This window comes from Neomonachus schauinslandi, chromosome 2 (genome assembly GCF_002201575.2).
Source record: "Neomonachus schauinslandi chromosome 2, ASM220157v2, whole genome shotgun sequence".
NCBI lineage: Eukaryota > Metazoa > Chordata > Mammalia > Carnivora > Phocidae > Neomonachus > Neomonachus schauinslandi.
Genome location: NC_058404.1, coordinates 73,524,613 through 73,552,537, shown reverse-complemented (window position 1 = coordinate 73,552,537; position 27,925 = coordinate 73,524,613). Strand labels below are relative to the sequence as shown.

At 43.5% G+C, this 27,925-nt stretch overlaps 1 protein-coding gene across 1 annotated transcript in view; it reads right to left on the bottom strand.

The window, feature by feature from the left end:
- Positions 1–15,267, bottom strand: part of RNF175 (ring finger protein 175) — a 47,141-nt gene extending 31,874 nt beyond the window's left edge. The window contains exons 1-3 of the mRNA XM_021698736.1: positions 15,202–15,267; positions 5,965–6,002; positions 3,077–3,218 (exon numbers count right to left, since the gene is read on the bottom strand). Of these exons, the coding sequence (XP_021554411.1) occupies positions 3,077–3,218; positions 5,965–6,002; positions 15,202–15,267 (246 nt within the window). The remainder of the gene's footprint in view (positions 1–3,076; positions 3,219–5,964; positions 6,003–15,201) is intronic.
- Between the last annotated feature and the right edge of the window lie 12,658 nt (positions 15,268–27,925).

The window sequence follows — 27,925 nt, the reverse complement described above, 5'->3', positions numbered from 1 at the left end:
GCAGATTAGGAAACTATGGCTCAGAGATATTTAAGGAGCTTATCCTTGATATGAAAAAAAAATAACTAGGGAGGTTGGATTCTAGTCTCTACTCTGCAACTAATTAGTTATATAACCTTGACCAAGTTATTTAATCTCTCTGAACTATATTTCACAAAGGGAATAAAAAATAATTATCTCCCAAGGTAACTTAATGTATAAAAAGCACACTACCACAACTATAATAGTAATAGTAATTTGTATATAAATCTTTATATATAGTAACATATATAAATATATTATAGTAATCATAATTAACATGTTATAAATATTAATATATTACTAATATACTGGTGGAGATTACAAAATTGAATAATAGAAATAAATTCTCTTATATGGCCCCTTGTAAAAAAGAGCCATGAATCTTATAAATGTGTTCAAAGCTCTCTGTAGCTCTGCGAGGTGTCACATAATCTTAGATGCCAAGAGAAACAATTTAAAAGTTAGGTTCTCCCTGGATGATAAGGCTGTTCAGGTCAGCATTTGTGGAAACATGACCATATCAAATTCCATCCCAAAGATGTTAAGTTGAGTAGGATGTCAGACGCAGGTTTTTTTGATACGGTTCACGCAGAGTACAATAAGAACGCTGGAAACCAGGGCTGGAATCAGCTACTGTTGCTCTGGAAACCATTTCCAGATTCAGTGGTTGCAGCTACCACCAAGAGTTCCTGAAATGGCCGTGTTCTGATGCCTGGGTGAACCCTTAAGAAGAATTGCAAAGTATGGGGCAAATTTGAGGCAGCAGTATGAGAAATACCAGCCTCATGTGCTGGCTCTCACCTTGAGCCAAATATTATCAACAGAGACATGCAGGGGAAAGGGGCTACTCCACACATTCCTTTGGGATAGAGATGGACTGATGGGCAAAGAAGTGGAAAATATTCTAGAGGCCAATCATGTCTATGAGCTAATCTAGGAGAATCCCAACAGGGCCACCATGACCCCAAATCTGTCCTTGACCACTGTGGGGTATCTTCACCTAGGCTCCTGGTTCTGCTAAAGTGCCAGGCAGGATCACTCTAAGGGAGGCTCCTATCACAGGCATCTGGTCACCTCCAAGGGGATCCTTAGGACCACAGAGCCCCTGTTGGTAACCATAAAATAGAGGAGCTGTGTGACAGAAGAACACAGAAACAGCAACCTTGGAGAGCGGAAGTGGGGTGACTAAGGGAGTCCAGTTATTGGTGAGGGATGGGGTGCCAGCCAAAGTAACAAGCCCAGAGAGTTATTTCAGGCAGCACAGCTTGTGACGGTGAGCAACAGGAAACAATTTGGGAAGACCACTCCAGCTAACCAACAGTTGTTAAGCTCAGGGATGTCTACCTGGTGACGGTGTAGCCTGAGTCATCAAGGGTTTGAAACTCCAAAGGCAACAAGTCCTTCAAGTGGCCTCTGACTCACGGGCAGATCTATCTGTGGCTAGGCAGAGCCAGTGTGTGAGCTCCATGTCGACTGGTGCCGTGATATACATCTTCAGGGAGTTGACAAAGGGGTAATTTCTCCAAATACAAGACAGGGACAGATTCCTAGTGGGACATAGTGTAGGTCAGTTGGCTCACGAGGCATTTACTTTCCAGGGCAGGGGGCTTTCTATGTAACATCTACACCTGTGTTGCCATGGAAACTGAGCATGTTTTAAAATATCTAATCCAGAGATCATTATCAGTTATAAAGGACTGATGGAGCAGGGCTACGAGTGGTTTCCTTAGGAATCCAGTTTTCTTCTTACTTAAGGAGTCCAGAAATTCTGTATATTAGGTTATTTCCATTTTGCAGATAAGAAAACCATGGTTAAGATATATTTAAGGAGCTTTTCTTTGATATGAGTGAATAACTAATGAAGTTTTATTCTAGCCTTTTTCTTTTATAAACAGTTTGTTCAAGTACAATATAGAGGATGTTTATTTTAATTGACAAGACAATGGTGGCACGACAGAAAATAAATGTGTTTGCTTAAACAACAAAAAGACAAGATTTCCCTTTCTAAATAAAATTTACAAATTGTCTAAACTTAAACATTATACAGAATTCAAAAGAATTCCTTTAGATCCTGTGCTACACCGGGAATAGTTTTTATGATGGGTAAAAATAAAATACAATAAAATACTGGTCTAAGCCAGCACTTCGTATGTCACAGACAAGTCTTCTTATACAATGACCAGTCCAAGAGCCAGCACCATGTGGAGCGTTAATTGAGGACCTTCTTTCTTTGCAACATACTCTAGTCTAAATGACTGTTTCTCAAATGTGGTCTCGGACCAGGAGCATCAGCACCACCTGGGAACTTGTTAGACATGCAAATTCTTGGGCTGCTATTGAATCAGAGACTCTGGGGGTGGGACCTGGGAATCTGATTAACAATGTGATTCACGTCTCAGGTGATTCTGATGCCCCTTAAGATTTGAGAACCACGGCTGAAACATTACGATGGCAAGATCTCAGGTCCAAGATGGCCCCCGGCTATGATCCTGAGGCCCCAAGATGGCAAAGTTCCAATGGACATGCTCAAGTGGGATTGGTCTGTGCAAAGGGGATCATGCTCTGTGTTGCTGAGGTCAGTGCAACGTTTGCATTAACACATTTCCATAGATACGCCAGCTATCGATGCCAAGAGAATTTATTGCTAATTAAACAAAGTTAGCCTCAATCTTTTGTTGCTACTATTCCTAATCCTCCTTCTCCTAGGCCATTGGCAGAAGTTGTTCATGCTAAAGGAAAACTGCTTTACTTAAACCAAGGTTTCTTCATCTTGTCACTATTGACGTTTTACCGTGAGGAGCTGTCCTGTGCATGTTTAGCGGCATCTGTGGCCTCTACCCGCTAGATGCCAGAAGCAATTCCCATCCCCCTCTCCCCTCCCACTAAGGCATGACCATCAAAAATGTTTCCAGATGTTGCCAAATATCTCCTGGGGGCAAGACTGCACCCAGTTGAGAACCACTGACTTAGACCAAAACATTTCCTTCAAAGCGGTAAGAAAGGAGGGATGTGGCAGGAATGGGAGCAGGCTTCCAGAGCCCCTGGGGCAACTCACGTTGTAGGACTGGCCATGCCTCCGTTTCCACTGTACCAGCACTATCTGGGCGATGACCAGGGTGCAGAGGAAGATCAAGATCATCTCCACGTGCATGGACTCATGGCCCTGGTGCATCTTGTACATCCTCTCCTGCTGCAAGCTGGAACCAGCAAATGAGGTCATCTGAAAAAGCCTTCAACCCTTGCACAGCACATTTAGGGGAAAAAAAAAATGTCTGGGCTCATGGAAAGCAATTGGAGATTTCGAATGTAGGGGGTTTTAAGTTTGATTACAGTTTTCCTAAGTTTTTCTTGGTTTTTCCTTTTCTCCCAGGCTTGAGGAGGGGGCTGCAGAGAGGAGGAGCCTGAGTTCATCAGGGAAACCAATTCCTCTCAGCCCTTAGCTAGCCTGTGTGGTTTTAGCCTCGGCCTTGTCCTTTCAAGTGAAGTGATGGGGCCAAAAAAGTCACTGATGGGCTCTGGAAAGACTTGGGTGCCAGTCCCCAATCTGCCACGTCGTCGCCATACAGACTCTCGAAAGTCACTCATCCTCTCTGCACCTCGGTATCCTCCTTTGCAAACTTAAAATCATGATCCCTCTGTACTTCACAGGATTGTTCTAAAACTGCAAAGCCCATGTTATTTTATTTGTTCTTAAATGAGGAATAATAATGATTATTAGGTTAAATCATATGCAATTGCTGTTTTTGAAAGTCAAAACAGTAAAATAGTGGTAATTTCAAGTAACTTTTAATATTCTGAAGTAAAAGGATATCCTGCACATGGTGTCAATGGAGAGATTATTATCCAAAGGGATCCAGAACACTCCTGAGTGAGCCGTATACATGTTTTTTTCATTATAAGGAGAAAGGAGAAGCCCACGTATTATCTTAGGCCGGCACAAACATTCAGATGATGGCTGAATGTCTCAGTTTTTAGCTGGACTCTTGGGTTTGCGTAATGGTAGAGAAAACACTATAACAGTATGTAATCTGGTTTAACTTCCTATAGCCAAAGTGACTTCAAAGAAAGCCTAGAGCAGTGGTTCTTGATGTTGGCTATAAATTGGAAATCACTAGGGAGCTTTTAAAAGTCCCAGTGTCCAAGCTGTGCCCAGGTCAATTAAATGACCCTTTCTGCGTGTTACGGGCTGACCCGTACCCACCCCCATTCATATATTGAAGTCCTACCCCCCCGCCCCCTGGTTCCTCAGAAGGTGACTGTATTTGGAGATAGGAACTTTAGAGAGGTAAATAAGGTTCAATGCCATCCCTGAATTGGGCCCCAATCCGACTGGTGTCCATCTAAGAAGAGGCTATTTGGATATAAACTCACACAGAGGGAAGACCATGTGAAGGTGCCGTGAGAAGGCAGGCAAGCCAAGAAGTGTCAGGAGAAACCAGACCTGCTGACACCTTGACCTTTGACTTCTTGCCCCCAGAACCATGAGGAAGTAAATTTTTGTTGTTTTAAGCCACCAGGGCTGTGGTACTTGTCATGGCAGTTCAAGTTCCACATGTGATTTTAAGGTGCAGCCAAGATTGAGAACCACAGGGTTAGAGGAAGAGAGAGCTGTCCAGGGTCAAGATTAGGGGAAATGGGAAAATTATGAATGTCGCCAATCAAATACTTTATTAATAGTGGTTAGCATTTCACCCCCAATGGGGCACCATCAGTCAAGAAATCTCTTGAAGTTTCCACTTATGACTGGTTATAGTGTGCATTTGATGTACCCATCAGAAAACACTGCAGGGTAAGATTCTGTGCCATAAGATTGTGACGTTTTAAAGGCACTCATTGGGTACGCAGGTTGGGTTCTCCCCCTTTACCGGTAATTTCTACAGCTACACTAAAGAGTAAAGTGCCAAGTGCCTCTGAAAAGGGCACTGAGGGTGCCCCCTGCTGGAGAATGTGTAGAAATGAGCCTGCAGAGCCTAGTAAATACTGAGTTCACCTTTGAGATGGAATCTTAGAACCTTCACGCTGGCAGGTACATTAGATGTACTGAAACCCCTACATTTATCAAATGAAGAGGCTGAAGTCCATATCAGGTAAGCAACCTGAATAAAATTACATTGTTAATAGTCTCTGCGTTGGAAGCTGAGCTTGAGAGACAAGAATGATTTTCAGAAGTTCGTTAAAAAATACACTCGTTCCTTTGAAGAAATGGGAAGTGAAGAAAAATAAAAGGGTACAAGCACTTATAGTCTTTACAGCCCCAAATCCAAAATAACTATTTAATATTCTATTTAATGAATAGACTTTCAACTTAGGCCATGTAGATAGAAAAGTGAATTTATCATTGGTCTAAAACAGGGCTTGCATAGATATAAAACAAAATATGCTTTATGACATTCATCTATTTTGTGTATATATAAATATAATGAAAACATATCTCAAATGGTTAGCCTATGTGGAAGTATTTTGGAAAGTATAAAGTAGTTTGTAAATATAGTAAGTATTTCCTATTTTGATTAGGAATACATTCATAATTGATTACCATAATGCAAAAAAAGAGGAACTTTTCATTTTTGTTTCATTTCTTTTGGTGCCCACAGAGCCCTAATGGCCCCCTAGTAAGTACCAGAACACAGGGGAAACAGCATATAAAGAAAACCAGATGTATCTTGTGCCTAAAATAAAAACTAACTTGACACTGCCCTATTTTGAAGGGACATACAAATCTAGCTTTGTGGGACTGCGTGAAGCACACTGTAGGAAACAGGTGAAATCCCTGTGGTTTTGGTTCATGCTATCAGTGCGCATGCATGCTGTGCTAGCCCGCCGTCTGTAGCCTGAGACATTTACAAATAAATCATAGCTTCATTTAATTTCTCAAACTGTTAAGGTGGAAATGTAATATTTAGTATAACGGCTGTAAAAAAAAAAAAAAGACTCATCACTTACTTCCACTCATCATCCGCAGAAAGCTTTGTGTGAGAGATCTGAAAAAAAAAACAGAAAAAACAAAAAGACCCCTTCTCAAAATTTCTTTGTTTTTTCAGCTTGTATTTTATAGCATTACTTGGGAAACCCAAACCATGAAAAACAGTGATGTTTCCTAGTACTAGAGTAACTTAGGATGAAAGCCCTAGTAGAATATTTGCTTCCGGAACTAACATACACACACACACACACACACACACACACACACACACACAACAAGAGTATTCAGGTTAGTATTAATAAATATTTGATTCTGCTCCTAAGTCAGAGAACCAGATGAGGCGCCAGTCCCATAGTTTATTTGGCAATTCAGTGAAGACTGTAGAGAGTGGCCTCCCAGTAGGCAGTGTCACCCTGGCTTTTGGGATAGGATATGGGAATCCTAAAAAACATCTCTTGCTGGTGTATTAAATGATGCCGGTGAGTAAATATCTCCAAGTTCAAGGTTTTAGACACAGAGATGACCAGACGCTTTACTTGTTTGGAGCATTTTTTTGTGTCCTGCTAATTTAATCTACAGCCTTGCCCTTGCAGACTGAGCTGGAGAGCACAGACCCCACCCCAGGAAGTGCTTTTGGATGACCTACAGATTGTACCACGTGCTGCCTTCCCTTGAGCACAGCTAATCCACTACATTTGGTCATTTGAGACCTTTAAGGCAATCCTTGAAAAGACATAATCTTATAATTTTCATGGAGAGCACAGAGAGCTTAATCCCTCATCCTATATGTTTAGAGCGAAAATCCCCAATGATGGCAAAGAAGGGAAGGCAAATAAAATAAAGCATTTGTTACACAAATATGATCCTAACTAGGTGTTCTTTCTGTATCTTCAAATGGCACCACCAAGTTTGACCGATGGGAAAAAACAGTGCCATCCATAGTTCAGTCTAGGTTTCTCTGACTCAGGATAAATAGATTCCATAATAAAACCTGTGCTTCTGCCAGAGGCTTGAGGGGTTCCCTTAGAAGAGAGGACAAGGCTTCAGATGACACTGCTAGGGAGAGGCTTAGGCAAAATTTGCACAGTACCAGGACTTGCTAGAGAATGCCAGGAAAGGGGAAGTGGGTGAAGCAGCCGGTGATGCCAGCAGCTTCTCTATGGCTCCCCTGCTTCTGGATGATTCCATCAGGTGGTCCCCGACATTCAAACAGCTGGGCTCCAGTGCTGCCTTCTAGGAGCAAAGCCTTAGGGGCCACCCTTAGGGAGTAGTAGTACAGGAGTCCCCCCTGTCTGATAGGTCCCTCCCTCTCTGCGGACTGCTGCTTCGGGGTAAAGAAATATTGCATGGGTTTAGAGCCCTGAACCATGCATCTATTTAGCACCACCCGGCACTGAACATTGAGCTAACTGGTTCCTTGGGTGACCCTGGGCACAGCACTATCCTGTGATTGTCTCAGTTCCCGTATTAGAAACTGGAGATTGATAGGATAGCTGCTCTTGTTAACTTTGCTGGGAATATTGTGAGTATAAATAAGATGCTACATAAGAGTTTTGTTGGTGCTTAATCCAAAGGCCAATTAACTCAATTAACAGTTATAATCTAGGGGCGCCTGGGTGGCTCAGTTGGTTAAGCGGATGCCTTTGGCTCAGGTCGTGGACCCAGGGTCCTGGGATGGAGCCCCACATGGGAGTCCCTGCTCCGTGGGGAGCCTGCTTCTCCCTCTGCCTGCCACTCCCCCTGCTTGTGCTCTCTTGCTCTCTCTCTCTTCCTCTCTGACAAATAAAATCTTAAAAAAAAAAAAAAGAGTTATAACCTATAGGATTCCCTGGCTGCTTCTCTTTTTGCTATTCAGGATCATGGGGTTCACAGTGCTTCTTATTAAAGTCAACTTAAAAAACGGAACTGAAGGGGGCGCCTGGGTGGCTCAGTCATTAAGCATCTGCCTTCAGCTCAGGTCATGATCCCGGAGTCCTAGGATCAAGCCCCGGCATCGGGCTCCCTGCTCAGCAGGAAGCTTGCTTCTCCCTTTCCCTCTGCCTCTCTTTCCTCTGGTGCTCTCTCTCTCTCTCTCATGCTCTCTCTCAAATAAGTAAATAAATAAAATCTAAAAAAAAAAAAGGGAACTGAATTTTTAGTTAAGTTGAGAAGAAAAATTACCTTTGCCTTTTACTAGTCATATAGCCCTGGGCCTAAATGTGTAACTATCCACCAGATTCTAAGTCATTTTTAGTGAAGTATGATAAATTATTCTACTGAAGACCAGAAAAGCTTAGGGAGTGGAAATTAGAGTTGAAAAGTTTTCTGCTAAACACAAGTTAAGAACTTCGTTAGATCAAGTGTACTGAAAAATACTCTCATTTCCTAGGGAAAAAGTGAATATAATGATTATGATGATGATGATATTTTCACAGATATCTCTTTTCTAGTAATAGTTCCCTATAGTACACTATTTTTTTCCTAGGGTGGAGTCTACTTTTTGACAATTTTTCTAGTATGTTATTATGCAAGCCCATTTAATATCTTATGAGGATTTATTTTGGAATTAAAATGACACTAAAATTCATTTGGAAAAATAAGCATATAAGGATAGCCAGGAAAACTCAGAAGAGTAAATACTGGACAAGTGGCCTACCAAATGCTGAAATACACAATAAAGCCACAGAAATTAATTGAGAGTATTACTGGTCCAGGAATAGGAAGACAGATGAGTGGACAGAACACAGACAGGGTCCAGGAACAGATCCAAGCACATATGATAAATGAGTCACTTCAAGTCAGTGAGAAAAAAAAATGGATTGTTCAACAAATATTGCTGAGACAACTGGTTGGGCATTTGGAAAAAAATATAGAGCTGTATCCATACCCCATCTCAAAATAAATTCCAGATGGATCAAATACTTAAACGTAAAAAAGAAAGTCTTAAAAGCATTAGAAGACAATATGGGTAAGTGTTTTAATAATCATGTAGTGGACAAAGTATTTTTAAGTACGAGGTAGAGATCAGAAATTATTAAGTAAAAAAAACAAAAACAGACTTTTTTTTTTTTTTTCCTAGGTAGAATGAAAGTTGGAACTTTATTTTGAGGGTGAGGGTGGTTAGCCAGGAGGAGCTCAGAGTCCGAGGCTTGCCCAGAGGGATGGTGGAAAACTTGTGGGACTTTGGGGAATTTGGTTGGACCAGAAACCAGGTTGGGGTCACATGGAGAGCCTCATGGGGTCCATTGAGAGGGCTAGTTGAATCTTTAGACCCCAGGGTCCCCCAGCCCCACCTTCTCTTAGGGACAGTGAGGTAGCTGGCTGGGCCAGGGGCAGACAGGCAGAGACTAGGGGAAAAGGTACAGTGGCTGTCCATTCACTCCAGCCCTGGATGAGGCACAATCACTTGATTACTGTGGGCAGAGAACCCAGGGTGCCTGTGGGCTGGGGGTGGGGAGGTGGGATACATGGGGTGGGCTGGGAAGTAGCCCCTGCACTCTCCTGCTTCTGGATACCCCCCCCCTCCAACTGCAGGGCTGAAGGTGAGAAGGGACATCCGTGGGATTGGGAAGGATAAAGCTCTCTGAGCCCTGGAATCTTCTGTGCGGATGAGAACGCTGCTGCCCTGTGCGGACCCCCGCCTGCCGCCTGCCGCCTGCCGCCTGCCGCCTGCTGGGGAGGGTCCACCACTGGTTCCTGAGAACAGCTGAAGGTTGCTGCCTCTGGAGAGTGGGAAATCAGGAATGGGAAAGGGTGCAGTGGTCATGGGGTCCCATTGTTTTTTTTTGTTTTAAGTCTTGTAGAACTATTGGACTCCTTAAAATGTGGACGTACATAATTTTAATAAAAATTAACATTAAAAGGAAAAAAACGTCCATAACAGTAAGATATGATTTTCACTTAAAAGTATGACAAGGGGAAAAACGTTTAGTAGCCAGAGCTGATGAGGAAAAATGGTCTTCTCATGCCCTTCAGATGTGTTGTGTACATTAAGACAAGTTTCTCTGGACAGAAATTTGGCGAGGCATGTCAAAATTTTAAGTATTCGTTTATCCTATGTAGAATAGTCTAGGAATATTCTCTCACAAAATGAAGAGAAAAATACACAGGGAAAGATGACACAGGTGTTTGCATAGTTTTATTTATAATATTGAGAAATTGGCAACAATCTGTGTGTCAACCCATGCGGGATCAGTTAATGAGTTATGATATATCTATAACAAAGGAAATCTGTTGGCTCTTTAAAATGATTGTGCAGATCTATATTTATTGACATAGAAGTATCTCCATGACATACTGTTAAGAGAAAAAGCATGCTTCAAAAACAGTTTTATATAATGTAAACCTATTAATGTAAATATAGAGTCACATAGAATCAAGAACCATCCGGAAGAAAGATGTCCAGAATGGTCACCAAAGTGCTAACAGGAATGATCCATGAATGCTGATGTCTATTGGAATATTTACTCCTTTTTTATACCTGTCTATATTGACTATTCTGCATGAACATATGTCACTTAAATGAAGTCTTTTTTTTTTTTTTAGGAATAACATGTTTTACTTTTTATAAAATGTTTTATTAACATATAACGTATTATTTGTTTCAGAAGTACAGGTCTGTGATTCATCACACAATTCACAGCGCTCACCATAGCACATACCCTCCCCAGTGTCTATCACCCAGCCACCCCATCCCTCCACTCCAACAACCCTCAGTTGAAGAAGTCATTTTGATTCTGCTTCTCCTTTTTCCTTGTCTCTGAGTCGCCAAGTCCTTTTTCCCTGCAGCACATTCCTATTTATCTCTCTTCCCCTTTTAGCTCACTTTTGAGCTTCAGATTCTTCTACCCAAGTGCCTTCTACAGATCTCCACTTGGATGTCCCTCAGACACACAAACTCAACCTGCCCCAACCTGAACATATTAATTTACCCCCAACCTGCTTCCATTTCAGTTCCCCCTTCTCACTCAGCAGCTCCACATCCCATCTATCCAATCATTCAAAACAGAAATATGGGACACCACTCTTGACCCTAGCCTTCCACCTCCAACCCAGTACTCTCCTGCTGACCTTACGAAAATACCCGGCAACCCACTTCCTTCCACCTCAACGGCCTCTATGCCAACCATTCTCTTCATTCATTGAACAAATATCTATTGAGTACCTCCTGGGCGCCAGGCCCTGGGCTAAGAGCCGGCATATGATAAAGGTAAGACACACAAGGCTCCTGTTCTCATGAATGGAGCCTTGTGTTCTAGAGAAAGTATGGACAATAAACAAGTAAGGAAAACGATGACCTAAGGTGGTAAATTCTATGAAGAAACGAAACCGAGTGTGTGGTAAAGAAGGGCCAGCACAGGGAGGGGCTGTTACCCTTTAGACGGCTTGGCAAGGGAAGGCCTCCCTCAGCCTGAGGAGAGATCCAACCCGGCGTGTAGAGTGTTCCCTTCTTCCCGGAGGGACTCTTGCCTTCACTCCTTTTCTCCCTTCAGACAGTGAGGGTGATCCAAGTACAAGCAAACTGATCACACCGGATCCCCCGCTCGAAACCCAAGTGGCTACGCTTGTCACTAACATGGCTCCTGTGGCCTTTTTCAGCTTCATTTCTCTCTACACACCCTCTGCTCCAGCCAAGCAGAACCTTCCTTCCCTGAATGCTCTTCCTCCACCCCCAGGCACCATTTGGGGATGCCCTGGATTCCACTTCCTTCAGGAAGCCTTTGGGGTTAGGCCTCTCCAGTAGATCTGTTGTCCACTGAACACTGTTACCACACAGCATAGTCACTGGTGATTTATTACTGGTCTTACCCCACCCTGAATGGCACATCATGTGCCAGACTGGTCTTACCCCCTGTCTGGCACATCACACACTCAGTCAAGACACAGTTGACCTCTGAATGATGCAAGGACTAGGGGTGCCAGGCCCCCATACAGTCAGAAATTGGGGTATAACTTGATTCCCCAAGGCTTAACTACTAATAGCCTGCTGTGGACTAGAAGCCTTCCCAATAACATAAACAGCTGATCAACAAATCTGTGTAAGTTATATGTATTATTACTGTGTTCTTACAATAATGTCAGCTACAGGAAAGAAAATGTTATTAAGAAAACCCTAAGGCAAATGCATTTATAGTACTGCACTGTCAATAATCCATGTATACATGGACCTGTGCGGTTCGAACCCGTGTTGTTCAAGGGTCAAGTGTATCTGAAAACTGCCTCCCCCCCAGCACCAGCCCTCACCATTTCTCACCTCAGCTGCTGCCTCCAAATGGGTTTCCCCACTTTCAACTTTTTCCTCACAAAAACCCACCTGTTAGAAAAATCTTGCTATGGGGCGCCTGGGTGGCTCAGTTGGTTAAGCGACTGCCTTCGGCTCAGGTCATGATCCTGGAGTCCTGGGATCGAGTCCCGTATCGGGCTCCCTGCTCGGCGGGGAGTCTGCTTCTCCCTCTGACCCTCCCCGCCTCATGCTCTCTCTATCTCATTCTCTCTCTCAATAAATAAAATCTTAAAAAAAAAAAAAAAAGAAAAAGAAAAATCTTGCTAAAATGCCTGACAAAACCAGAACAGTCAACTCAAACTACTGGTGTCCCTGGGACGTATGTGAGGGAGGTAAGGACGTGTCAGGCTTGGAGGGCTGTGTTTAGTGATATGGAATCCATGTCACCGGGTGAGGACAAAGCTTCCATGGCTGGAGGGGGAGGGAGGGGTTATGTCAGGCCTACTCCAAGGCAGAGAACAATGCTGGGGCAGAGGTAGGTCCTCTGGGGGAAATCAGAGGTTGCAAAGCAGGCCTCAGACAAGCAGAAGAACAAACTGCTGAATCCCCGCTATCTGCTCTCTTGCACCCCAACTTTGAGGAGTCTCAGGAGCAGATAGGGTGTAGCTGGCTCTCAAGACCACAGGGGATATAGCTGGGGAGGAGGGTGGGGAATAGGGAGATGGTGTTTGTCATAAAGAGGTAACACAGGGAGCTGGGCAGACTAAAGTCCCAGATCACGAGGTTGTATGTTTATTATTCACTCACTTATTTGTCCAATAGACATTTCCTGAGGCCCTGCCATTTGCCAGACTCTGTGCTGGGTTCTGGAAATACAGTAGCCAGCAAAGCAGATCAAGTGCTTCCTTTGCTGGAGCTTCCAAGGTGATGGAGGTTCTCAGAAAAACAAATATACAACTAGACATGCTTCAGGGGGTAATAAGGATGATGAATGAAACTAAGTAAGGTTTAGAGTCAGAGGGTGCTGTAATATACAGGGTGGTCAGTAAATTCTTTTTTTTTTTAAAGATTTTTTTTTTTTTTAATTTATTTATTTGACAGAGAGATAGAGAGCACAAGTAGTCAGAGCAGCAAGCAGAGGGAAAGGGAGAAGCAGGCTCTCCGCTGAGCAGGGAGCCCGATGCGGGGCTTGATCCCAGGGCCCTGGGATCATGACCTGAGCCGAAGGCAGCCGCTTAACTGACTGAGCCACCCAGGCGCCCCGGGTGGTCAGTAAATTCTTACGGGGTTGGGGTGGTCAGTAACCATATCTATTTTTCCTGTCTTATCCTCAGCTCTTATAAAGTCTGTTTTAAATTAGTACTTCTCAAACTTTGATGTGCAGTCACCCAGGGGTTTGGTTAAAATGCAGATTTTAGGCCAGCAGGTTTGGGGTGGGGGACTGAGACTGCATTTCTAATTGGCTCCCAGGTGACACCTTGGCTGTTGGTCCCTGGACCACATGGCTCTGCTATGGGGGATTGAGGGAAAAGCTGTGAGTTCCTCCTGGGGAAGAGTTAACAAGGGACCATGTCTCCTGAGGGCAGTGGGCAAGGCAGTGATGACAGCCTTAAGGGACAGCAAACATCAGCTGCCGAAGTAACTCTGCCAGTCTTCTGCCCTTCCCAGCTTGCAGACTTCTTCATCCATAACCCACTGTGAATGATCTGATCTGGGTCTGAAACCAGCAAGTAAGTCATAGAGTTCCCTTATAGCTTCCCCATTTTAGAGAATAGATCCCCAATGCATAGTGTGTTACAAGATTTGTCATAACTCAGCTCTGCCTTCCTACAAGCCTTCATGAACCCTGGATTTCTGCCAGGATCATAGTGAATATCCACGACCACTCCCCAACAATTTTTTTCACCTCAAGTAATTTGGTATTCCTGTTTCCTCCATGGAGAATTCTCATTTCCCCTCATGGCCACGTGGAATCTCATCCATCCTCTGAGGTCCAGCTCACAATAGCCATGCCACACCCCCACCTCCAATCAGCTTTGCCCACCCTCCCTGTCAGAAGCAATTCCTTGCTCCTAGAAATCCTACAAAACTTCACTCGAACCTCTTTGGGGACAGTAATCTCTTCCCATCCTCTATGAGTTATTTTATCCTTGTTATACTTTCTTCCCAGGATGTGAACTCCCAGAGTATACCTCTAACCGCCTCTTTACCCATGAGTAGCACAGTTCCCAGTATGTGATCATGGCCTACGAATCGTCTATAAATGAAAAATATTAATGACTTGGATTTGAAATCACTAAAGGGCAATGGGGGGAGAGTCTGGGGGAGGAAAGTGCTAGCCCAGAGGTTCTCAAAGCTTGTGCATCAGCACCTCCTGGTAACTAGTCAGACTTGCAAATAGGTAGTCAGGCACTATCCCTGATGTCAGGAATTAGAAACCCTGGCTGGGGGCAGAGCCCAACTGTCTATCTGCTTTTTAACTAGCCTTCAGTGATTGTGATGCACGCTGCAGTTTGAGAACCGTAAAGTCAAGCGTGAGGTACACCCAGCACCCTTCAGCTGTCCTCTTTTAATGCCCACGGCCTTCACCTGGGCCCTGGGGCTTCTGCCAGGGAGCGAGGAGGAGAGAGGGGCAGCCAGTACGGAGGACAGGGAATAGATAGGGATGAGTCGGATAAGGGTCCTTCAGGAGGAGACGTGGGGGGGGGGGGGGGGGGGGGGGAGGAGAGGGGGGGGGGGGGGAAGGGGGCGCTGCGTGGGCGGGGGGGGGGGAGGGGGGGGAGAAGCTGGAAGAAGGAGGGGTAGGGGAGGAGAAAGGGGAGAAGGAGCAGAAGAGGGAGAAGGAAAGAGGGAAATGGAGAGGGGTTCATCTCCCCTGGGGTAGGGTAGGGTGAGGCGAAGCAACGAGCACCTTCCAGAAAGGTCATTGCCCCTCCATCCCGCGCCGGGGCGGGGGATTCGGACACCCGTCCGTGCGGCCACCCAGCCCCAACGTGAGCCTCGGGACTCTAGCACCGTGTTCCCCGGCCTGCGCCCCGCGTCCCGCGCCCGGTACCTGCTCGTGCTGGGGAGGCGCCTCCAGCACCCGCGCCGCCTTGCGCACCGCGGCCGCCGCGGCCATGCTTCCGCCGCGGCGCCCGCCCTCGGCCGCGCGGTCCCTCGCGCCGCGCGGGCGGGGGAGGGTCTCCGGGAGGACGCGGGGCGGGGTGGGGGGGCCGCCCTGCCCCGCGCGCGCCGGGGGCGAGCTGTGCCTGCGGCGGCCCCTCCCCGGGTCCTGCGGTAGCGCGCGCAGACCGCCTCCGGGAGCACCGCCCCTCCGCCCCGCGCCCGCGCCCCCGCCGCCCGCAGAGGCGGGGGCTCCGGATCCTCCTCCCTGTCACTGCCCAGGAGAGCCTTTGGGGATCTTTCCCTCTGCAGTCACGCACTTGTCGGCCACCGTGGCTCTTACCGCGTCCTGCGCCTGGCTCCTGCCGGCGGTTTTGTCCCAGGCGGCAGGGCCGGAGAGCCGCTCAGAAGTAAGGTGGGAAGACATGTGGGGAGTACCGAGAGTGAGAAATGGAGAGGAGAGAGGGAGCGAGGGGTCGTTTTCTCTTGGCTCTTTCCTTCAGAAGCCTTTATCCGAAGACGGGAGTTCAGGTGGCTGTCCAAAACTGGGACACTGAACTTTGGTTTCATCTCCAGTTGCGTTCCTGTTCCTGGGCCCAGCGCCCCTCCTTCCCTGTTGTCTGCAGTTTTAATAATCTGGACAGGTCCCTGATGAAGTCACACTTGGCCCCTCCAAAGATGACAAAGGGGAGAAACCCTGTGGGGAGAGAAGGCAGACCCTCTAGGCCTCTGTGCTGCTCTGTGCCTGCACTTCGCCGGGGGAAATCACCCACAACTTGCCTTTGTCCCTCCACCTTCAGGGGTCATTCTCCTTCCCCTCAGCTGTAGACCCAGTATGGATTTATGGCAGGGAACAGGCTAGAGCATTTGGGGAAGCCTCTAGAAATGCACTGGTAGGGAAATAGACAAAAATGGAACACGTAAGTAGATAGTCTGACTTACAAAATATGGCTCACTCCCTTCCAGTTTGTGGTGGCTCATAGTTTTCAAAACCTACAAGGAGCTACCATTGGAGACTGACCAAGAGATGGACACATCCCCGCCATTGTAGAACTTATGGTCCAGCAGGGTGTCGAGACAAACTTTCAGGACAATTAACTGTGGTAAGTGCCTTCCTCTTCCAAGTACTTTACTCTGTGTTAACTCATTCAGTTTTTCACAACAAGGCTACCAGATAGGTGGTGTTATTATCTCCATTTTACAGGAGACATTGAATCACAGAGAGATGCAGAAGTTTGTCCAAGTTTCAAAGCTGGTAGGTGGTGCAGTGGGAATGTGCCTTTTGGCTTCAAGGGTGGGCAGGAGACTCAACTATGGTTCAAGTCAGGGGGACCAGTCAGAAAGCTATTGCTGTAGTTCCAGTTAAAGACAGCAATGGCCTTGGTGGTGTATGTGAGTATGTGCAGGGATGGGGTGGAGGAGAGATGGAGAGATGTGGATGGAGCCAAGAGATCTAGGTGATAGAATCTGTAAGACTTACTGATCCTCAAGGATGGCTCTCAGTCATGTGGCTTGAGCAGCTTGGTATTTGGGCAGAGTGCTGAGAGTGGGAATATTGAAAGAGCAGCAGATTTCTGGGAACAAAGATAATGAATTCATTTGGACATGTTGCCTTCCTACCTAGCTCTTGGCCTGTCTTCATGTCCCAATCCGTGGGATTTCACATGAGTTACCGTTTTTTCTCCAGTCTAGGATGTCCTCAAATTCATCTGGATTCCTCTAAGTCAGGTACCGCCCCCCCCCCCAAATGTCTGGGTGGAAATAGAATTTCCCTATCCTATAAAATTCTGGCCTATTATTATGTAAGTTCTAACTCCCTGATATGAGATTCTCTTCCCTGGTTGATTGACACCAGAAATGTCTACATATTTCACTGGAGACACCTGTGAGCACAAAGGGAGTCATCTTCCTTCTGATTTCAGCTCAACAGTCAGCAGGGAATAAAATTCAAAAAGTCCATTTCTTCCCCACTGTTAGTGATGGACTTGCTCTACTCTACTGTATCATACCTGGTTCCTTTCGTGACTCATTTCCAGATGTAGAACTAATACCTTGTTTCCCAGAAAGGTAACCATTGCTTTCTGGAGTGGTTTACCCAACCAAAGTTAATTACTTTGCAAATTTGTTTCCCAAATCAAATGCTTGGCAACTGAGTGTCATAAATCCTGGAATAGATCAACAGCCTTCCTGTCGTTTAGCACTAATCTCTTTAGCATATTAGCCATAGCTCATGCATCCTCCTGTCGTGTTTTGATCTAGAGCCCTGAGATGATTGTAATGATGTAATGAAAGAAATGAGCTAATGTCATAAAGGTGTTTGAAAAACAAGGTGGATTCAAGAATAGTTAGAAAATTAAGTATGCTATTTGGTGCAGGAATAGAGAAATAGACCCATGGAACAGAATAGAAAGCCCCCCAAATAGACACATGGATTTACAGGAAGCTAGTTTTAGGACAGGAGTGACAAATCATCAGGGATACATGGACTATTTAGTAATTAGCTTGCCATGCCAAAAAAAAAACAGGTGGTTTAAAAAGCAAAACTTGAAGAAGACAATTTAAACAAATATCATTAGCATCTCAAGATGGCGAAAAATATATTAAACAAAACTCAAAAGGAACAAATCATAATGGAAGAGATTGGTAAATTAGTCTATGTTAAATTTTTAAACTTCTGTACAATAAAAAGTTGTCATTAAAAAGAAGCAAGCCAGGGGCGCCTGGGTGGCTCAGTTGGTTAAGCGACTGCCTTCGGCTCAGGTCATGATCCTGGAGTCCCGGGATCGAGTCCCGCATCGGTCTCCCTGCTCGGCAGGGAGCCTGCTTCTCCCTCTGACCCTCCCCCCTCTCATGTGCTCTCTGTCTCTCTCATTCTCTCTGTCTCAAATAAATAAATAAAATCTTAAAAAAAAAAAAAAAAAGAAGCAAGCCAGGACACCTGGGTGGCTCAGTCGGTTAAGTGTCTGCCTTCGGCTCAGGTCATGATCCCAGGGTCCTGGGATGGAGTCCCGCATCCGTGCTCCTTGCTCAGCAGGGAACCCGATTCTCCCTCTGCCTCTGCTGCTCCCCCTGCTTGTGCTCGTTCTCTCTCTCTCTCTCTCTGATAAATAAATAAATAAATAAATAAATAAAATCTTAAAAAAAAAGAAGCAAGCCATGCACCAAGAGAATGTATTTGCATATATCTAGCTGTCAAAGAATTAGTGCTGGGAAAGAACATAACTGTTAAAAAATTAATTTTTAAAAAGTGTAAATCAATAGAATGTAGGCAAGGGATATAAACCAATTTTAAGAAATAAAATTATGAGACATTTTGTAATTTTAAGGGAATTAGTTACTGCGTTTATGTATATGTGAGTTAATCTAGAATGCACTTCACAGGAATGCCTTGTGTATGTTAAATTACTTATTGCAAAGTGGCTGCTTTCAGCCTTCCTACCCACTTCCTGACCAGCACTCATTAATGTTTCCCTTTTCTGCTGTCCTTTGCAGGACAACCCAACTGCCCTGGGCTGAGGGTGCCACCTAATGGTAGATCTTACAGAAGTCCTCTCTATTGCCTTACAGATGGTCTTTTTCAAATAACTTTCTTTTTCAAGTTACTCCTTTTCTCTTTTCTCATGTCTTTTTCATATTTACAGATGAAATATTTATATTTGATCCTTAGCCTCACCGCTAGAATGGGTGATTTTGAACGTCTCTAACCAGGTGCGGTATTGATCACATGGAGCAGGGTGGTAGAGGAAGAGAGTCCAAACAACTGTGGGGCCTCCCCTCCTTGAAGGGGATGGCAGTAGTAGAGGCCTTCTAAACGGGGGTGGGGGTGTCAAATTAAAACCATCCAGGCGATGTTAGTATCCGAGAGAGCTTGTCTGATCTCAGAAATCAGTGTGAAAGAGGCACCAAATGTTCTGCACTTCTGTGATCCTTGGGGTCAGGGGCAGACTGGGTTGTAAATGGGAGTAATCATGTCTAAAAGGAGAGGGACACGGAAGCCAGGTCCTACCGTGGCTGATGAAATGGCTGCATAGAAATACTCCAGCTAACAAACTGGAAAGAGCCGAGATGCCCTTCAACAGATGAATGGATAAAGAAGATGTGGTCCATATATACAATGGAATATTACTCAGCCATCAGAAAGGATGAATACCCAACTTTTACATCAACATGGATGGGACTGGAGGAGATTATGCTAAGTGAAATAAGTCAAGCAGAGAAAGTCAATTATCATATGGTTTCACTTATTTGTGGAACATAAGGAATAGCATGGAGGACATTAGGAGAAGGAAGGGAAAAATTGGGGGGGGGGATTTGGAGGGAGAGATGAACCATGAGAGACTATGGCCTCTGAGAAACAAACAGGGTTTTAGAGGGGTGGAGGGAGGGGGGATTGGTTAGCCCGGTGATGGGTATTAAGGAGGGCATGTACTGCATGGAGCACTGGGTGTTATACGAAAACAGTGGATCGTGGATCACCACATCAAAAACCAATGATGTATGGTGACTAACATAACATAATAAAATTAAAAAAAAATAATAACATAAAATACAATTAAAAAATAAAAAGAAAGAAACACTCCGGCTAACTTTTTCAGTCCTGCTACCCCGCCCCGCCCCCACCCCGCGTGCTAGAATGGTCTTCAGGTGCAGATGCTAGCCTCTTAGAATTCATAGAAATCGTGCAAGCTAGTCTGATTCCCAACTGCCGGGGGTCCTGACTACCGTCCCATTGTTCCCTGGCCTCTCAGCCTCACTGAATAGACCTTTTTATCCTCCATTCATTAAATCTACCTGTGCTTAAAGACTACCACTCAAGACAAGTGAAAGATACTCAACTTTATTGTTTATTTCATTCTTTTTTTTTTAAGACTTATTTATTTATAAGAAAGAGAGAGAGAGCAAGCACATGCACACATGAGTCAGGGGAGGGGAAGAGGGAGAGAGAGGGAGAATCCCAAACAAACTCCCCATTGAGTGGGGAGCCCGAGGTGGGGCCTGATCTCACCACCCATGAGATCATGACCTGAGCTGAAATCACGAGCTGGACGCCTAACCGACTGAACCACCCAGCACCCCTGTTGATCTCATTCTTCAGTTATTAGTATTGTAATATTATTGACCTCTACTCTTTTTCGGGCTAAAATGTACAGAGAGTAGCTATATTATGATTACACGGAGTTTTGTGAGCTGGCGTATGGCCCTAATCACCATTTACAGCGTTGCTTCTTTGGGAAAGTGCATTTTGCCTTTCAAACCACAGCCTTCCAAATGTATATTTGGAACACAATCCATCTGTGAGCTGGGAACCCTCTGTATTAATGTCTGTTGGCCCAGGGCAGCCCCACAACCAAATGACATGTGGTTTAAGGTTCATGTAACAGCCGGTTCATTTAAATAATGTTAGCTGGAGCTCAGTCCAGGTTCTCAGGTTTCTGGTTAAATTGGAATAGGGGAGGCAGCAGAATGACTGTGTTCGAACAGCATGTGTGGGGGCACCCCACTCGCTGTAGAGAGATGGCACATTCCTGCTTTTCATGATTTTCCCTTTAGGTTTCAGGACTGAGCCTCTTCTGAGGGCAAGCTTTAAAGTTCTGTTGAACAATTGATCCTGAAAAAGAACTGCTTTTAAAAACCAACTATACTTCCCAGCTTGGAAGTTCAGCTAGGGTCATTCTCTTTTATTGAGTTCAGGGGCCCTCTCAGTGGGAGGGAAAACCGCATTTAAAGTCCTTGATGGGGCTTCTTGCCCTCCCCTCTCCTTGTTTTCCTTTCCTGGCGTCTCTTTGAAGAAGTCTAATCTTTAGTAAGTTAGAAGCCGGACAGCTTGTGCCAGGCAAGCCAGTCTCTACTGCGCTAACTATAAAAAGGGTTAACATTTATGAAACACCCACAGTGTGCCAGGCACTGGCCTAGCACGCCATGTATCTGGTGTCATCTCAGCCTCTGAATAAGCCCCAGTGACAGGTATCACTGTCCACGTTTTACAGATGAAGACATTAAGTTAGGAGAAATGAATTGCTTTATCTAAGAATGTATAGCAGCAAGCACTGCTCTATTGGACCCCCAATCAAAGGGTTGGGTGGGAGGCTTTACCGGGGCTGACCCCAGGAAACTCTGTCCTGGTGTGGAAGTTGTATTTGTCATTTCTAGTTGAGACCAAGGACCTGCCATCCCACTTCCCACACCTCAGGTTAATTGCCAAGACCGCAACACAACTGTGTTCTGCGAAAGTCACCTTCTCGTGGAAGAAAAATACTAATGTTCCTTTGTTTCTCTTCACTTTAGGTATTTGTCCTACTTGGGGGCTTGAAACAAGATCAGTCATAGAAGCAATGACAAGAGGACACAGTTATTTTTTGCTGGAGTATAAAACCTTCCAGTGCGCACTCCTGGTTTTACTACCCTCCCTGCCCATGGTAAGAGCTACAGCTTTTTCAAGTGCCTGCTAAGGCCAGCTACTCTTTTTGTATTTAATCCTCAAACCACCCTCCAAGGTAGGTGTACTATTATTATCTTCATTCTATAATTAAGGACAAATAAGGTCACTTCTGAGCCATGATCTCTGCTTTTAATGCCCTTTTCTTTTCTCATTTTAATCTGCAGAAGTCGTCCCACCCCACCCCATCTAAGAGCCTGACCGGCTCTGTTCTCCCACCAGACTCTCCCAGATCCCCAGTGGGAATACATCTCTTTCAACCCTATGCTCCACAGCTTTTGCATTTGCCTCTATTCCACACTGCCTTGTGTTCTACGTGCTGGTATGAGCCACCAGTTGCAATTATGGGGAGAGCAGAGACTCTGTTCTAGTCATCTTTTACCCTACCACTGTATCTAGCCCAATGCCTGGCCTGGGGCCAGATTGAATTGGTGGTGCAGTCACATTTCCAGGTGATGCTGCTTGTGCCCCAGGCCTCTTCCTGGCTTATGGAAGGAGAGTGAGGGCAGGTGGATTCCCTTAGCCTATTGCCTACAGATGTCCCTCCGGGAAGGAGGGGCTGTTGTCACTGTGGCCACAGCCTTTTGCTGTCTACCCATAACAGGATCACTGAGACCTCTGCACATTAATATGGATATAAACTTAAAATACAAAAAGAGGCCTAAATTGTGCCCTTAATATAATTCCATGCAGTCCAGATGTGCATCTACTACTATTTATTTTATAATGTGTCACTGTTAATCAGAACGGGGATCCACTTTTGCCAACACTTAGAGATGCTGAGATGTGGTTGGGAGAAGGAAAGCAGTGTAAAGGGTAAGGCCTGAGTCTGCTCCCTTCTACCTGTTACCTTATTCTTGTACTGAATGAACATAAATTTTCGTGTCTAGCCACATAACTGTTAAGAATATGTACCACACAAGAGTGTTGGAGGTGAGTTGCTTTTTCCAATTTATTCTATAAATGCAGTAATCCTGACACTTTATATAAATAGTTGAAATAGTGCATGCATGGAAATAAAACACGTATTTACTTTTTTTTAGAATATCAGCAAAATGGAATATCTGTGTTTTGGGTTGTTTGTTGTTGATTTCACTTTTTCTTTGCAATTATTCCAAGTTACCAAATGGTTATAAACAAAAATTTTGTGCTGGGCATGTTGTCTAATGACTTTTTAAAATTTAATATTTTGGGGCACCTGGGGGGGCGTGGTCGGCTAAGCATCTGACTCTTGGCTTTGGCTCAGGTCGTGATCTCAGGTTTGTAAGATAGAGCCCTGTGTCAGGCTCCGTGCTCAAGGCAGGGTCTGCTTAAGATTCTTTCTCCCTCTCCCTCTGCCCCGCCTGCTTGTGCTCTCTTTCTCTCTCCAAATAAATAAATCTTAAAAAAAAAAAAGAAAATTTAATATTTTGTCATAAAGTTATATATGTTTAATTTGTACACTAAACACATTTTGCTGGGTCTCAAGAGAAGAAACATTTTAGAAGTCATCCTGGATACAGTAGTTAGAGGGTAATTTAGGGAATAACTAGACTTTACTAGTTTAAGATTTTCCTGAATCTTACAACTATCCATCCAAGTGGCCACAGTTTTCGGGATGACTTTAAGTGAACAACTAGAAGTTTTATCCTGTTAGAAACATGGAGAAGTACACTGTGTAGTTTCAGTTCACTGTGAGACTTGAGTTAGGGTACTGTCTGTACTACGAGCTCTCTAGAGTTTTTGGGAGAGAGGGCCTTAATTTTTTCCCCTTAGTTGCTATTATGTTCATATTTGAAGTATACATTTAAGGCTTTATTAATAGTGAAATGCAAATGAAAAATCTCTTGGTAGTATGTCATTCAAGTGAAGAATCATCAAAGAGAATAGTCAGAGCTGGTAACTTAAGCATGAAAAACCTGATCATTTACTGGGCTTGGGGTAGGTTAATCCTCTTTGCTTTCTAAATGGCCTGAGGACTGGAAGGGACACCAGCCCATGAAGAACACCACTGGTAAGAGGATTCATCAAAGGGAGATGGCGTCGTGGAAGGTGAAGTTAAATTTGGTTCAACGTGGGTTGTTTTTGAGGCATCTCTAGGCCACACAGGCAGAGCTGTCCACAGTTAGAGACAAATTGACTCGAGAAGAAAAGGTGAAAGAGGGATTTGGTGTCTGACAATGGTGAACTCTAGAGGAGTGAGTAACCGTTTCCAGAAAGCCTGTAATGTGAGAAAAGAAGGAGGTGCAGGAATATAGTTGGCAATTAAGACAACAGGATTTATAATCAAACAAATTTGGCTTCAAGTCTTAATTATAACCCATTCATGTGTCACCTTAAGCCTTGGGACTTGAGATATAATTCACATACCATACAATTCAGCATGAATCAAAGCGTATGATTCAGTGGTTTTTAGTATATTCACAAAACAATGCAACTACCACTGCTATCTAATTCCAGAACATTTTCATTCCCCCAAAAAGAAACTCGTATTCATTAGTAGTCACTCCCCATTTCCTGCTTCCTTCATCCCCTAGCAACCACTTATTTCTTTGTGTAGATTTGCTTGTTGTAGATGTTTCATATAAATGGAATCATACAATACGTGGCCTTTGTGTCTGGCTTCTTTCCCTTAGTGTAACGTTTTCGGGGTTGATCTATGTTGTACTATGTATTGGTACTTCATTCCTTATTATGACTGAATAATACTCTTTGAGATGGTTATACCACATTTTGTCCATCTCCTCATCAATTGATGGACTTTTGGGTTGTTTCTACTTTTTTGCCTATTATGAATAATGCTGCTGTGGAAGTTCATATAAAAATATTTTTGTGGATATATGTTCTCAATTCTCTTTGAGTATATATTTAGGAGTACAGCTGCTGGGTCATATGGTAACCCTATGTTGAAGATTTGAGGCACTGCCAAACTGTTTTCCAAATTAGCTCTACCATTTTACAACCCCACCAGCAATGTATGAGGGTTCTGGTTTTTCCACATCTTTACTGACAGTTGTCATTATCTGACTAGTTGATTGTAGCCATTCTAGTTGGTGTGAAGTGGTATCTCATTGTGATTTTGATTTATATTCCCTAATGACTAATAATGTTGAACATCTTTTCACGTGATTATTGGCCATTTGTATATCTTCTTTGAAGAAATGTCTAGATCCTTTGCCCATTTTAAAATTGGGTCACTATTCTTCTTATTGTTGAGTTTTAAGGGTTCTTTGTATATTCTGGATACCAGTTCTTTATCAGCTATATGATTTGCAAAGATTTCCTCCCATTCTGTGGATTTTCTTTTTATTTATTTCTTGATGGTATGTTTTGAAGCACAAAAGTCCTAAATGTATCTATTTTTTCTTTTGTATGTGTGCTTTTGGTATCATATCTAAAAAAACCATCACCTAATCTTAGGCAGTAGAGATTTGTTGCTATGTTTTTTTTTTCCTAAGAGTTTTATAGTTTTAGTTCTTACATTGAGGTCTTTAATCTATTTTGAGTTAATTTTTGTATGTGGTGTGAGGTAGAGGTCCAACTTCATTCTTTCGTATGTCGATATCTAGTTGTCCCGGCATCATTTGTTGAAAAGACTGCTCTTTCGCCATTGAGTTGTTATCTTGGCCACCCTTGTTATAAATCAATTGCATAAATATAATGGTTTATTTCTGGACTCTCAATTCTATTCCTTTGATTGGTGTGTCTGTCTATCCTTGTGCTAGTACCACACTGTTTTGATTACTGTAGCTTTGTATTAAGTTTTGAAAATGGGAAGTGAAAATCTTCCAACTTTGTTTTTATTTCCCAAGATTATCTTAGCTATTTTTAGTGCCTTGTATTTTCATAAGAATTTTAGAGTTAGCTTGTCAATTTCTGCAAAAAAGACAGCTGGAATATTGATAGGGATTGTATTGAATCTATAAACCAATTTGGGGGTAATATTGCCTTTTTTTGGGTTAGATTATTTATTTATTTATTTATTTGACAGAGAGAGACACAGTGAGAGAGGGAACACAAGCAGGGGGAGTGGGAGAGGGAGAAGCAGACTTCCCGCTGAGCAGGGAGCCTGACGCAGGGCTCGATCCCAGGACTCTGGGATCATGACCTGAGCCGAAGGCAGACGCTTAACAACTGAGCCACCCAGGTGCCCCAGTATTGCCATATTAATAATATTAAGTCTTCCAATTCATGAACATGGGATTTTTAAAATTTAGTTAGTTCTTATCTTCTTTCAGTGATGTTTTGTAACTTTCAGTGTACATATCTTACACTGCATCTGTTAAATTTATTCCTAAGTATTTTATTTTTTAAATTCTAAATGGAATCATTGTCTTAATTTTATTTTTTAATTTGTTCAATGCTAGAGTATAGAAATAGTTTATTTTGTATGTTGATCTTGGATCCTGTAGTCATGCTGAACTCATTTTTTAGTTCTAATAGTTTTTTAGTGGATTCCTTAGGATTTTCTATGTATAGGATCATGTCATCTATAAATAGAGGTAGTTGCTTACTTCTTCCTTTCCAATCTGGATTCTTATGCTCTGTCTCCCTTTCTGTCTCTCCTCTCCTCTCCCTTCCCCACCTTCCCATTCCCTCCTTTCCTGTTTCCTTCCCTCCCTTTTCCCCTTTCCTCCATTCTCCCCTCCTCCCTCCTTCACTTCCCTCCTTTCTTCACTCCCCACCCCCCAACCCAACCACTTTTTTCCTTAGGCTTTCTCAAATACTTTTCTGTATCTATTGATATGATCATGTGGTTTTTGTGCTTTGTTCTATTAATGTAGTGTTTTACATAGACTGATTTTCATATGTTAAATTGTGCCAGCATTCCTGGGATGAGTCCCACTTGGTCATGGTGTATAATTCTTTTAATATGCTGCTGGATTGTTGAGCATTTTTGCATCTGTATTCATAAAGTATATTGGTCTGTAGTCTTTTCTTGTGATTTCTTGTGTTGTCTGGTTGTAGTAATTAGGGTAATACTGGCCTCATAGAATGATTTGGGAAATGTGTCCTTCTCTTCTATTTTTTTTGGATAAGTTTGTGAATGACTGATATTAATTTTTTAAATATTTGTTAGAATTCACCAGTGAAACCCTCTGGGCTGGAGCTTTTCTTTGTGGGATATTTTTTGATTAATAATTCAATCACTTTACTTGTTACAGGTCTATTTAGATTATCTATTTGCTCTTGAGTCAGCTTTGGAATTTGGTGTCTTTCTAAGAATTTGCCAATTTTGTTTAGGTTGCCTAACTTGTTGGCATAAAACTGTTCATAGTATTCCCTTATGATCCTTTTTACTTCTCTGAGTTTGGTAGTAATATCCCTCTTTCATTCCTGGTTTTGGTAATTTAGATCTTTTTTTATTTTGGTCAGTCTAGCTAAATTTTTGTCAGTTTTGGCGATTTTTTTAAAAAGATTTTATTTATTTGAGAAAGAGAGAGAGAGTGTGTGTAAGAGCATGAGCAGGGGGAGGGGCAGAGGGAGAAGGAGACTCCCCACTGAGGTGAGCACGGAACCTGATGCGGGGCTCAATACCAGGACCCTGAGATCATAACCTGAGCCAAAATCAGATGCTTAACTGACTGAGCCATGCAGGCGCCCCAATTTTGGTGATCTTTTTAAACAATCAACTTTTATTTTCTCTATTGTTTGGCTATGCTCAGTTTTATTTATTTCTGCTCTAATCTGTATTTGGGCTGAGTTTGTTCTTCTTGTTTTTTAAGACAGAAAGTTAAATTATTGATTTGAAATCTTTCTCCTTTTTTACTGGAGCATTTACAGCTGTTTCCCTCTGAGCGTTCCTTTAGCCGCGTCTATTCCTTTTTGGTACATTGAGTTTTCGTTTTCATTCACCTAAATTTCAAACACATTTAGGAAGGTGTTGCTTAATTTTTGCATATTTGTGAATTTCCCAGGTTTCCTTCTGTGATTTATTTCTAGTTCTATTCCATTATTGTTGGAGAACATACTTTGCATGATTTGGGTCCTTTTAAATGTATTGAGGCTTGTTATATGGCCTAACATATGGCCTGTCCTGGAGAATGTTCCCTGTGTACTCGTGTGGTGAGGTTAAGGATTTTAGGGCTGATCAAGGAAAGACAGGAACGTGAGATGGCAGTACTGCACAGTAATATTATAGGGCCATGTTTTGCTGGGGTTGCAGGAGAGGGGAAAGTCCTTCCCAGCAGGAGGCTAACAGGGGAAGAGGGAAAGGGAACTGCCAGGGAAGAGGGGAATGGAGAGGGGGCTTATGTGT